Source organism: Dermochelys coriacea, chromosome 6 (assembly GCF_009764565.3).
Source record: "Dermochelys coriacea isolate rDerCor1 chromosome 6, rDerCor1.pri.v4, whole genome shotgun sequence".
In the NCBI taxonomy this organism is placed as follows: domain Eukaryota; kingdom Metazoa; phylum Chordata; order Testudines; family Dermochelyidae; genus Dermochelys; species Dermochelys coriacea.
This window is the reverse complement of record NC_050073.1, coordinates 65805704-65818420: the sequence shown is the minus strand read 5'-3', so window position 1 is coordinate 65818420 and position 12717 is coordinate 65805704. Positions and strand designations below refer to the sequence as shown.

The window sequence follows — 12717 nt, the reverse complement described above, 5'->3', positions numbered from 1 at the left end:
ATGTTTTCAAATGTTCCAGTTCATATACAAGGTGCTCTTTAACAACATTGGGGCCTTAATTTTTGCTAAATTGACTACTGCAGCACCTCATGCAGGGCAAAGAGGGAACCTGTTGAGATTTTGACCTGCAAGTTTTTATTTGCAGCTGCTCGACCCTCACCTGGTGGTGTGTTCACACAGTTTGTGATGAGTAAAGTTGGAGCTCTGCAGCAGAAGATTCCTGGAGTTAGCACACCCCAACCCCTGACAGGGCCACAGAAGTTCAATGTCAGGCCTACACCAGTAATGGTCGTCACTCCAGTGGTTCCCTCAAGGCCATCTCCAGTTTACTGCACTGTCTCTCCTCCCGTCACTGCAGCTACCACCACCTCTCCAGTTACTTTAGAAAGTGTTACCACTGTGGCATCATCTATTGTGACCACTACCGGCCATACAAGAGCTAATGAATCTACCCACTCTCTTCCTGGCATTGCCATTTCTGGTGCTCCTGGAACATCTGAAACCAGCGCCTGTACTACTGTCTCACCCACTACCCCGACAGCCACTGTGAACATAACAAAAGCAACTGGAATGACTACCCCAGTAGCTACCATATCATTCCCTAAATCTGTAGTAACTACACCAACCATTAATCATCCTGTTCTTACCACCTCCTCATCCCCAGTTGTGGTGACAACAACTGCAGTCACATCCATGGTGACCACTCCAACCTCGTCTGTTGGTTCTGTTCCTATTATACTTTCTGGAATTAATACAAGTCCTTCACTGAATCCAAGACCAGGTAAGGTTCAGGCACTACTGGCTAATTTGTTGCTGGAAACACCGGTTGCATCAGAATTGGAATAAGTCTGCAACTGTACAGTTCCATCAGAGAGAAAATAGTGGGACAAGGCTGCTCAGTGGAATGGGGTATAGAGCCTTCACCTCTAAAGTTTCTGCTTTGAATTCAGGTCAGGCTGTTAATCAACAGAAACTATAGCCATGTGATCGTTTGCGGTGTAATATGAAATGAGTTGGTGGTTTCAGACTATTTCCTAGCTGATAAATGTCTTATCACAAAACCATCACTACCACAAAGGCTAAGAACTAGGCACGGAAGCAGATAATTACCCTCTCAGTCCATGATTCTTTCACGTGGTTGAGGAGATTATTGACAGAGTAGAGTGGAGAAGATTGTACTGCCCTGGTCCATGCTGTATGTGTTTTGTGGATAAATAGAGGATGTTGAAATTACCTGTTATAAAATAGTTTTTAAAGGGATATTGTTAGTTGGAAAAAATGACACTTCTGTCTGAAAACATCATACCTACTTTTGTTACAAGTAAAGCCAAATAATTTATGTGATTGTTTCTGTCAAGGAGTATTGTGAATCATATTATGAATTCTATTTTTGTACTAACTTTTCAGAAGATGGTTCTTCTCAGACTACAACTGCAAGCCCCCAAGGGCTGTCTTCTGGAACAGAGAAGCGTGTAGGACCTCGACTACTGCTGATTCCAGTGCATCAAGGTTCTCCTGCTTTACGACCCCTCCATAATGTGCAGCTTGCTCAGGGACATAGGATGATCCTGCAGCCTCTGAGGAGCCCTGGTGGGGTAAACCTATTTAGACATCCCAACGGACAGATCATCCAGCTTGTTCCACTGCATCAGCTCCGAGCTGGTGGTACCCCATCCAACATTCAGCCAGTAATGTTCCGCAATCCAGGTACAAAGTCTTCGCCATTCTTTCCTGAATCTTCAGTGTACTGTTTGTGGTAAATCTTGTAGCAGATGAGCTTTCCTTTTTCACGTGCCCCTTTTTCCACTGAAAGTCAAAGTAATTGCATAGAACTAGTACAGGACATTAGGATTATTTGTGTTTTGAGATTTCACCACCACACTGCCAAGAAAAAAATGCCCATAATGTGTCTTGCTTGTGTAGGTTGGGAGAGTGAAGTATAATCATTCAGATATGATGTGATGTTGGATGAAATATCACTTGTCTTAAACTGAAAAAGTGTTGTGTCAGTACTTCCTTTACACAAAATTTAGGAATTTTGTGTGCTAAGTAAAGACTTTATGTCTAGCAAAGGGTCAATGTACTATCAGCATTATTTTAAGGAAATTGGATTGATCACTTCGGTGAGTATAAATCTGACCATTTGCCACTAGCCAAAATTGTTTTGACAAATAATGGCTTTTTAGATTAAATGAGAAATTTTGTGAAAAATTAATTTTCATCAAATTTCAGAACTGTTCATTTTGTTTTGGTGAGGAAAATTACGCTATTTTACATTCTTAAGAAGAGAAAGAGGGACAAGTAAAGAAAAAAGTGAGTGTTCCTTCCCACCACCACCAAAATGAAATGAGATATTTTAAATTTGAATTGTTTTGAAATTTTCTGACAAAATTTGTAAAGGAGAGAGAGTTCATTTATTTTGAATTGTTTTTATGAAAACTTTTTCTCACTGGATCTAATGACCATCTTTTCATAACATTGATGAAACCTGTGCATTAACTGACAAAATATGGAAGTGTGTGTCCTTCGTGGAAATCTTATGGTAACATGCCTCTTATGCAGCACTAGTTATTGTATTGTAATTCTGTGATTTAGTACGTAATTATATTATAATCCTTGGAAGAAGATCTTTCTGCTTTAATTTATATAACATCAAATACTAGAATCAGGAGGAGTGATTCTAGGAAATAGTGATTTAGTGTTTCATCTCTCTCATAGGTTCTGTTGTAGGAATCCGGTTGCCTGGGCCTTCTAAGCCTCCTGAGACACCTGTATCACCTACGTCCTCCTCCATTTCTATTCCTTCGGTTTCCCCTGTCAAAAACTCAGCAGTACAAACGGTTGGATCCAAGTCTGCACCTACTGCTAATTTGGTCACTCAAGCATCATCCATCCTTCCGTCGGTACCCAGTTTTGTGTCACAAGCAGGCACCCTGACTCTGCGGATCTCTCCTCCAGGAGCAAGCAGCATTGCAGGTCAGACAGGCTCTGAATCTAAAATAACATGTAGCTCAGGTGGTCAACCAACTAATGCTGCCAGTCTCATACCCCTTCAGTCTGGCAGTTTTGCCTTGCTTCAGCTCCCAGGACAGAAGTCTGTCCCAAACTCTATTCTTCATCATGTTGCATCCCTCCAGATAAAGAAAGATTCCCAGAATGTAAGCCAAAAGGATGAGTCTAGTCCTACTAAGCAGCAAGAGCCTGAGAAGGCTTCACATTCAGAAGATGTAGAAGTCATGGAGTCAGAGGTCACAGTGTCAGATAGCAAACAAGAGGAAAATGAGTTGCCAGCAAATCAATCAAATAGTACTGATGAGTCTGCAGCTGATGTGATCATATCTGACAGAAACTCCACTGTCTCAGAGATGGCTGAGAAGGATCCGGAGATGCTGGAGGATTACTCAGATGACATTCCCACCTTCCAGCATGATGTTTCTGCAGATGTTATATCATCAGACCACTCATACATCAGTGAGAAGCCAATCGGTGAGAAAAACAAAGTGATCACTGAAAAGAAAAGGGACTCTGTACATTCTGAAGAAGTATTGGAGGAAGTTTCAGATAACTCAGAGACTATTTCAGAATTACTAGGTCAAGCAGTAGTTGCTCCTGAAAATACTGTATATCCAGAGAGTCCCAGGGAGCAGGAAGAGACTGCAATGTTAAAGAGCCATGTGGAGGAGTACACGACCACTGTACAAGCAGAGAGTCCAGATACTGAACAGGAGGGAAATGCAGAGCCACAGAAAAAGGGGGAAGAGAAGGGGAATGGTGCACAGTCACAGAGTCCACAGGAAAAGCAAGAGATTTATGCACAGCTGGAAAGCAAAGACAAGCAGCAGGAAGGGATTCAACCACTTCAGAACCAAAAAGAGCTCCAGGACAGCAGTGCTCAGCCAGAGGTCAAAAGGAAGGAATGTGAGGACTCTGTAGAGACCGAGAACATAATGGAGGAACGGGAAAATAAATCTGAGATCATTTATACAAAGGAACATGATAATAATTCAGGGGAGATGCCTGTGGAAAGTACAGATGAGTGTAAAAGAAATCTAGATATCCAGGAAAAACTTAACTCTCCTAACCAAGAACAAGGCACCACTGGTTTTCAGAAAGCAAGTGAAAATGCTAAGGATAACTCAATTCATGTCAACAGTTCTTGGAACACCATATCTAGTAAGGCAACTGATTCAGACAACAAAAGTAACACTGAGAGAGAGAACAAAGTTGAGAAATCTGTTAAAGGTTATTTCCTGACCCCAGAACAGAGATCACAAGAACCCAAACGCCACAAAAAGGGTTATACTCCTACTGTTGATATTACCACTGATGATGTGGAAGAGGAGGAGGAAGAAGATGATGATGAAAAAACTGATGATTCTGCTGATGAGATGTTGGATGGAGCTTCTGATTTCCAGAGTGAAGAGGAAGTGGATGTGGAAAAATTGGTGAGTATCTATCTCTTTTTTTAAAACTAAAAATCCTCCTATTTTTGAAAGATAAATAACTTAAAAAATCGACAAACTAATCGTGTGTCCAGACACAGTAGGCGCCTAGAAGGCTCACTGGTAGTTAATGCACTGGTCTTCTGTTACTTCAGAAGACCTGGATACGGGTCTCAAGTGAATATATTTTTGGTTTCTTTCTAGTTATGCAAACTCCTGACACAACTTGGCACTATTAATGACATTTCTTCTGTTCGAGAAATTCACAAGACTGGAAATAGAGTTGTCTGTTTCACAGATAAGGATTGAGATGAATTGGCAGAGCTCTAGTATGAATATTATTCATTTGTAGGACCCTACCAAATTCACAGTCCATTTTGATCAATTTCATGGCCAGAGGATTTTAAAATTGGTCAATTTAGCATTTTCAGATGTTTACATCTGAAATGTCAGTGTTGTAATTGCAGGGGTCCTGACCCAAAAGGAGGTCATGGGAGGTCACAAAGCTTATGTGGGGGGGTCACAGGATTGCCACCCTCTTTCTGTGCTGCATTCAGAGCCGGGCTCTGAAGGTGGCAACCACGGCACTTCTGCAGCCAGGGGAAATTCCCAGAGGTGGAGGTGGGTCTGATCTCCCCTGAGCTGCTGGGAGCCTTCAGAGCTGGCAGCAGCCATGGAGCTTCCTGCCGCTGTGGGGAGGTACCCGAAGGTGGGTCTGATCTCTTTTCCCCACCCCCGCCCCCAAGAGCGGTTTTGCAGAGGAAGTCCTGTCCCTCCCTAGCCCAGCAGACTAGCAGCCCTAGTGGGATGGTGGACACCCCCAGCCCTTCTCCCACTCTCCAATAGCTAGATTTCAGAGGTGTCCCTAGGGGTGGTCTTACTCCTCCTCTTCATCACCGGGGCATATGTTCTCACCATCTTAGCAGAAATACTCTCCTCTATTATTTGTGATCAATGTCACAGAGAGGCCTGCCAGCCGTCCCTACACAATCTGACCACCATTCTTACAGCAACAGCATTGGACTAGTCAATATCATGCTAGCGAGCGGCATGTCACTGTGGCCACATGTTGGGCTTACTGGGTCTGTAATCTCATGCTGCTAGGAGCAGGTCTCCCATTTAAGAAAGAGATCACTTTGCCCATCAGCTTCTCTGGTCAGATCACCTATGCTAGACAGCGAGGACCACTAGGAAGAACCAGACATGGGGGCTGAGCCACACCAGCATTCTGCTTCACCACCAAAGGAACTCTCATCGTTGTTGGCTGATGAAGCTGTGTCCTTGGCACCAGTACTGGCACCGGGTGACTACTAGTCATTCTGAAAGCTCCTTCTGAGAACAGCAGAAACTCTAGTAATATCTGAGAAATGTCATAAGTTGATCAATATTTTGACAATTGCTGGTCTCTCGAGAATCACTTTTCCCATAAATCAGGGACTGCTTGGACTCAGTTAAAGCCTCCTGGTAGACATCAGCCACTACACCACCTATGGTAAAATGAGTAGAAAAATGGTACCCTTGAACTAGCTTTGAGTTCTTTACTCAACCCAAGACTGGGCTCCTTGGTTGTGTTGGTAGTACAGGAAAAATCTAAATTGAACAAGAGTACCTCTAAAGACAGGAAACCCAAAAGACTCAACCTATTTGGAAGGAAATCTTACTCCTGTGTTTCCCTACAACTGTGAGAGGCAAATTGTCAGGTCCTACTGGCCAAGTATGACTCTTTAACCTGGGACAGGGTGACATCTTTTTAATTGAAGCTTGCACATGACAACAGGGAGGAGCTCAGAGAAATAGTTAAGGGTGGTAAGTTTGTGCTCAAGATCTTACAGACGGCAGTGGTTGCCTTTGACGCTGCAGCCAGATCCGTGGCCCACAGCAGTAAACATGCACAGAATATTGTCTCCAAGCATTGGGCATACATAGGGAGTTGATCAAGGACCTGCACTTCTTAATTGAGGAAGTGAACCGACAGCACTGTACTCCTTAAAAGAATTTGAAGCCACCCCATGCTCCCTAAAGTTTTACAAGCCAGGCTTGTACCACAAGCTGTATCATTCTTAATCCCAGTCAAGACAAGACATAATCCTACCATTTCAGGCAGCCTGAGTAACATGTCAAGATACAGCAGGAGTCGCCAGCCTTCCTCTTGGACAGCAACACATACAAACCACTCCCGTGACAAGTCAACAAATTTTACAGGACTGTCACAAGCCACACAAAATCCAATCCAAAAAGCAAGACCTTCGAAAGCTGCTTCACCCTGTTCCACTTGGCTTGGTCTGCCATAACATTGGACAGATGAATGAGATTATCTGGAGATAATCATGCAGGGCTATCCCATCCAGTTCCACTCTTTACCCCAGTGGTTCTCAAACTTTTGTACTGGTGACCCCTTTTGCATAGAAAGCCTCTGAGTGTGACCCCTCCTTACAAATTAAAAACACTTTTTATATATGTAACACCATTATAAATGCTAGAGGCAAAGCGGGGCTTGGGGTGGAGGCTGACAGCTCGTGACCCTCTATGTAAGAATCTTATCACCCGCTGAGGGGTCCCAACCCCCAGTTTGAGAACCCCCTGCTTTACCCCCTACCCACCTCCCCTCTCCATCCCCCTTCAGGGACCCTTCTGACAAGATCATCTTGCAAAACTAGCTTTATTACTTCATCTAGTAACCATAGAAGAGTTGCCATCAGACGTCAGGGGAAGATGCTTCTGTTCCCAGTATTTCCACATTCCAAAGAAACAAAAGGGTCTTCATCCTATCTGAAGAAATTTTAACAAATACACACTCCATCTCAGTTTCAGATTACTAACATTTTGCCCCCATCATTCAATTTCTCTAAGTTTGTGGCTCTTACTTAATGGAGGCATGCTTTTGTATAGCTATTCATCCAGACCTGAGGAGGTACCTAAGATTCATGATGGGGCCCACTCGTTACCAGTACAGGGTTCTATGCTTCGGTCTCTCCTTGGTACTGAAGGTGTTTACAAAATGCCTGACACTAATGGCAGCACGTTTAAGGAGAAAAGGAATTTACATCTATCTGTACATGGATGACTGGCTAATGAGATGCAGGTCCCCGCAGCAGAGTGCATCCTCTCCCTGTTCTCCCAACAAGGATTTCTGGTGAATTACAAGAAATCGTCTAACATCATTGCAGAAGATAGAGTGCTTAGGACTCCTGGTCGGCGACAGGCTACCTATCAGTGGACGGGTTCAGTTGATAGTAGAGGACCTAAATTCAAGTGCAACAACTGTGTGCGCACGTCTGGGACTGCGCATGTGTTGGTATGCACACACTTGATGCTGCTTGCTAGATTTCATCTGTGGCTCTATCTTTTCACATCCCACAGGATCCCGATTACTCAAGTGTTTCCTGTATACTTACCTACCTCTCAGAGATCTGACCCCTACTTGGGATCAGCATCATCCTCTTGAAATTCATGGAGCTTCTGATTGTTCGATACATCACTTTAGATGGTTACGATGGTTTTCCTGGTAGCTGTCTCCTCAGCACAGAATATCGGTGAGCTCCAAGATTTTATGGCTCCTCATGCATATTTTCATAGGAATAAGGTAGTCCTGAGACCACACCCTGAATTTGACCTTAAGATGGTCTCACAGTTATGCCTAAATCCAATCAATAAATCCCACCCATGGCATTCTTGAAACAACACTCAGTGCTGAGAGAGAAGAAGCTACCTAGTGTGGACATTTCCAGAGTCTTACTCTGTTATTGTTTGACTGATCAAATAGGAGCTGATGCTCCTCCTTCCCACTAACCGGAGTGGATACTGCCTGCCAGTCATTTACAGGGGGACACCCACCCAAACATATTGGAGAAAGAAAGAACAGTTACTTACCCTACAATAACTAGTTCTTTGAGATGATGTCCACAGTGCACCCATCATCCTTGCTTTTTGGAGTCCTCTGCTAACATGCATCTTAAATTGTGAAGGAACTGAAGGAGGGTCAGACACCCTATGCTTTGTGCCATCGAATGGGAGCACAATGAGGCAGAAGGTGCATGTACAGCCCCAGACACTACTATACAAAATACTCCACTCTTGTGCGCGTGAGGTGCTAATGTCTCTCAGTGGGATCCAAACTAATGACAGCATCTCAAAGAACCATGGTTACAATAGCTGTTCTTTTTGCTGTTGGCATGGATGGATGGGCTGCCAGGAGCAGGGGGATCCACATTTTTAGAGTGTGCTTAGTAAAAGGTTTGAAGTGTCTGGGGGAGTCGAGGGGAGTATTAATGCTTCCCTAACTTCCTCACTACCTTTTCTTGCAGTTTTGAGCTTTTCTTCTGGTCCTTGCACTCCCTTTTTCCCCACATATCCTGTCTTTCAAGCTCCTAGGCCTCTTGGGGGGGTGGGGATCCCCTGGGGAGGATGGCATTAGGAGTATCTTCAACAAGCTCTTTTGAGCACTTGACAAGCCTCACCAAAGGATTGATATGCTTATCCAGATGGAACCCTTCTCTTGTGCAACTCCTAATGCTCACAGGTAATAAGTTCCCCTCCTGAAGTCTTTAGGAGGTGTGCGTTAGTGAGGCCTCCTTTTTGCAGAGGTCAGGAAAAGGGGAGGGAAGGCCTTCCATCCCCAAGCTTCCTTTGCTGCCTAGTTCTCTGGTACAGCTTTTTTTTTAAGGAAAGTGTCATACACAATGTATTGAAGGGAAGTTAAGGTTGCAGGCATATCCACATGGATGGTTTGCAGGAATATTACCTTTCAAGAATGTTAATAAACCTCAGATACTGGAAATCTATGAAATGCAGAGTTAAAGTTGCACTTCATGAACAAAGTACCCAAACCACCCTAACTGTACTCCTATAGCAACATCTTGGAAAAAAAATCATATAAACATAATACCTTATCTGTCCGTAATGAAGACCTTTCATTTTTATCAGAGGCCACAAAAACTAGAATCCCAGTTTAATTGCATAGTTGTTGGATCAGGGTGTATTTGATTTAAATCACTAGTCAGGGATTTCTACATAAAAGTGCATTCCTGTTGCTTGTTATAACCTTAATACATATTCTTCACGGCTCAGTGATAGATGTAGGTTTCATTTTTAGAAGGTACACACAATATATTTTTAAGTGATTTTATTTTGAAAACTTTTCAGATTAGTTTTACAGCTATCAGAAAATGAATGATTTGATTGGTTATTTCATTTACCAAAAGTAATTGAAGCAGTTCACCTCCCAAAGACTTAATAAATATCTATCTCCAGTTCAACAGGTTAATCATTAATATTTGGAGGATTTTCTTGCCATGCTGTATTAGGAGGAGAACATCACCAGGCAGATATTTAAATTGTTTTATTTACCTAAAACAACAACGTTATGTATTCTGGATTTTTTTCTTCAACAGCAAACATATATTTTAACAAAACAAGCATATGAATTTTTGAATTTAAACATTCAAGTTTTTTAAAAATCAGGTTTGTTTTTGTTAAAATTGTTTTTAACTAAAATAGTTAAATGAAATATTTAAAAAAAATTAAATCGACTACGTCAGCCAGGTCAACATGAGAAACTTAAAATATTGGCTTCTGCAGCTAACAGTCATCATCACCTTCATTTTCTTGTTTGTTCATAATCTGGAAAAGAAAGTACAAGCTTTCCTGCTTTTTCAGGTCCCAAACGATTTCTCAATTTGGAATGAATTAGTCCAAAGGAAGAATATATTCTTTCTACACCGGCAGAAGAAGCTGCTGCTGTTAAAACTGAGATTATCACTTCAACAGCCTCTGACTACAAGTGCTTAAGTGACTTCCACCACTTCACTGGTGTGACTTTCTTTAAATCATCATCATCAAACATACATTTCTTGAATGGTTCACCCTTCGCTCTGAAGTTTATTATAGTTGGCATTATGGAGGATGATTGCTGGATGTCCATGTCATAGCCAACTCCTCTTCTTCAGCAGTTAAGGTTTGACCCAGTACCGAGTTTTGAGAATATTTACAAGAAAATGAGCTGGAAATAGTGCTTGTTCCATTCTTTTTTTTTAACACTTGTAATTTAACTCTGTCATTGTATATTTCTCTTTTTAAGATCTCACTCAGTTCCTTCCAAATTTCAACAGCATTAGCACTAAAACAGCTATTTCCCTGCATTGTGTTCAAGGCTACATAAATAGGCTTCAGGGTACTCCGCATATGTTCAACATTTCTCTTAAGCCCAGTGTTGAGAACTTTGGCTATGACAGTGCCATCTATTTTTTTCACAATTTTGTTCATAAACTGTCATCAGATTAGGCCAGTTCTTGATCTACTGCTCAACACAGTCCACTACTGAGTTCCATCACACGTCTTCTGGGAGAGTTAGCTTGGTTCCTCCCACTTTTTTCAGAGCAGCTGCTGCAAAGTGGTTGTTATGGAAGTATTTTGCAATCTCAACAACATTAGCCTTTATTTCTGGAACACTGAAGTCTTTTGCTAGGAGGTGCATCAAATGAGCACTGCAACCATATGTTATTAGCTTGGGACTCCTTCTAAATAATTTCTTCTCATCTTGGATAGGTTTGCAGCATTGTCTGTGACCAAGCTACGTACTAGACATTTGAATTTTTTTCAGTTTGTTATAGCTTTTACTGCTGCTACTTGTGAGTATTCTGCTGTGTGTGCATTTCCTGATGTATCAGTTGTTTCTGTAAGGAAGACATTCCCGTCTTCTGTTGTCACACAAGCACATACAACAAGATCATTGTGGACATTGCTCCACCCATCAAGACTCAAGTTAACAATTTCACCCTCCAGACCAGAGGTCGGCAACCTGCAGCACGTGTGCCAAAGGTGGCATGCGAGCTAATTTTTAGTGGCACTCTGTTGCCAGCCAGGGTTCCGGCCACCACACAGCCCACTGCCGGCCTGGATGGATGGAATCCAGGGCCGGCATCAGGCTGAGCAGGGCCGGCCTTCCGGGACCCCAGCTGGCAGGGGCTGGCGGATGGAACCCCAGACCGCAGCAGGCTGAACAACTTAGTCCGCTGTCGGTCTGGGTTCCATCTGCTGCCCTTGCTGCTGGTCTGGGGTTCCATCCACCGGCCCCTGCCAGCCAGGGTCCTCACCACCAGCCCCACTCAGCCTGCTGCCAGTCTGGGATTCTGGCCGTCGGCCCCTGGCATGCAAAACCTTAAAATACAGTAAATTAAATGAAGACTTGGCACACCACTTCTCAAAGGTTGCCATCCCCTGCTCTAGACCTTTTGCACACCGCTCAATTTCTCTTTCATACACTTTATCCAGCAATTTGCATGCGACATCTGCTCTGTTGGGTGGACTGTATCCTGGTCTTAATGACTAAACCATGTTCTCTATCATATGGAAAGAAGAGTTTGTTGCATAAACAAACGGAACAATTTTTTCATCAATTACCTCTTTTTGTAATCTTCTGGGTCTTATCACAAACTTATCTATGTTTCTGGATGGAGATTTTTTTTCTTTTCTTTTTGCTACAGGTGATATACTGTGGCTATGTGACAGAAACACTATCACTGGCAGATAACTCTGAAAATATAGAAAATAATGGTGATCTTGAAGGTGGATAGTCTTCAGAATCCTGTATGTTGAGGATGGATTCTCCTAAACAAAATAAGTCAATGTAATTATTTAATTATTATTACCATACTGTTCATTTAGTATTACTCTTTGCTTTCATTGACGCTCAGTACTATTTTAAAGGTGAAATTGTAAAAGGAAGATCTGCCTATTTCAGCTATTTAGTTTTTATCACAACTGCATCTAAAATGATAGTACCATAGAGCAACAACTATATTTTTTGCTCAAACATGAGAATTCAAGAATAGTCCAGAAGGAAGACAGGCAGTCCTTAAGAAAGAAGTATGAAATAAAAAAGTTTACCAACCTGAAGATCATGCATGTTCAGACATGTTCCTTTCATCATCTGCAACACAGCTTCCTCCTGAGAAGGAACACTTTTTTCATGATGTTGTTTCATTCAGGCAACCAAGCCTTGTTTGAGAACTGCAAAACTGAGCATCTCTGATGGTATCTTCTAGACTGAGCACTGAGTCCCATTGGGTAGATAGAAAGATTAACCTAAATAATCTATACAGAAGCCCTTGGAACCCCATAAAATTGGTTCCCTAATCCATAAACTATTGGAACTCATTTTCAAATCTTTTTTTAAACATTACATGAATATATTGTCTTATACTATATAATTAGAATTTACAATCCCTATTCCATAATGAGATATCTTTGAGCTATAATGTATCTTTATCTTTAGATA

General features: G+C 42.2%; 1 protein-coding gene across 15 annotated transcripts in view; it reads left to right on the top strand.

Moving 5' to 3' along the window:
* MGA (MAX dimerization protein MGA) overlaps positions 1-12717 on the top strand; it is a 94247-nt gene that overhangs the window by 54421 nt on the left and 27109 nt on the right. For 8 of the 15 annotated variants that reach the window (XR_006282366.1, XM_043517628.1, XM_038405106.2 and 5 more), the window contains 3 exons: positions 146-781; positions 1408-1707; positions 2719-4445. Coding sequence is in view for 14 of the 15 variants with exons in the window: in XM_043517628.1 (XP_043373563.1) it covers positions 146-781; positions 1408-1707; positions 2719-4445 (2663 nt within the window). In the remaining variant the exon portion in view is untranslated. The remainder of the gene's footprint in view (positions 1-145; positions 782-1407; positions 1708-2718; positions 4446-12717) is intronic. The other 7 variants (XM_043517630.1, XM_038405107.2, XM_038405105.2 and 4 more) reach the window with 3 other exon arrangements.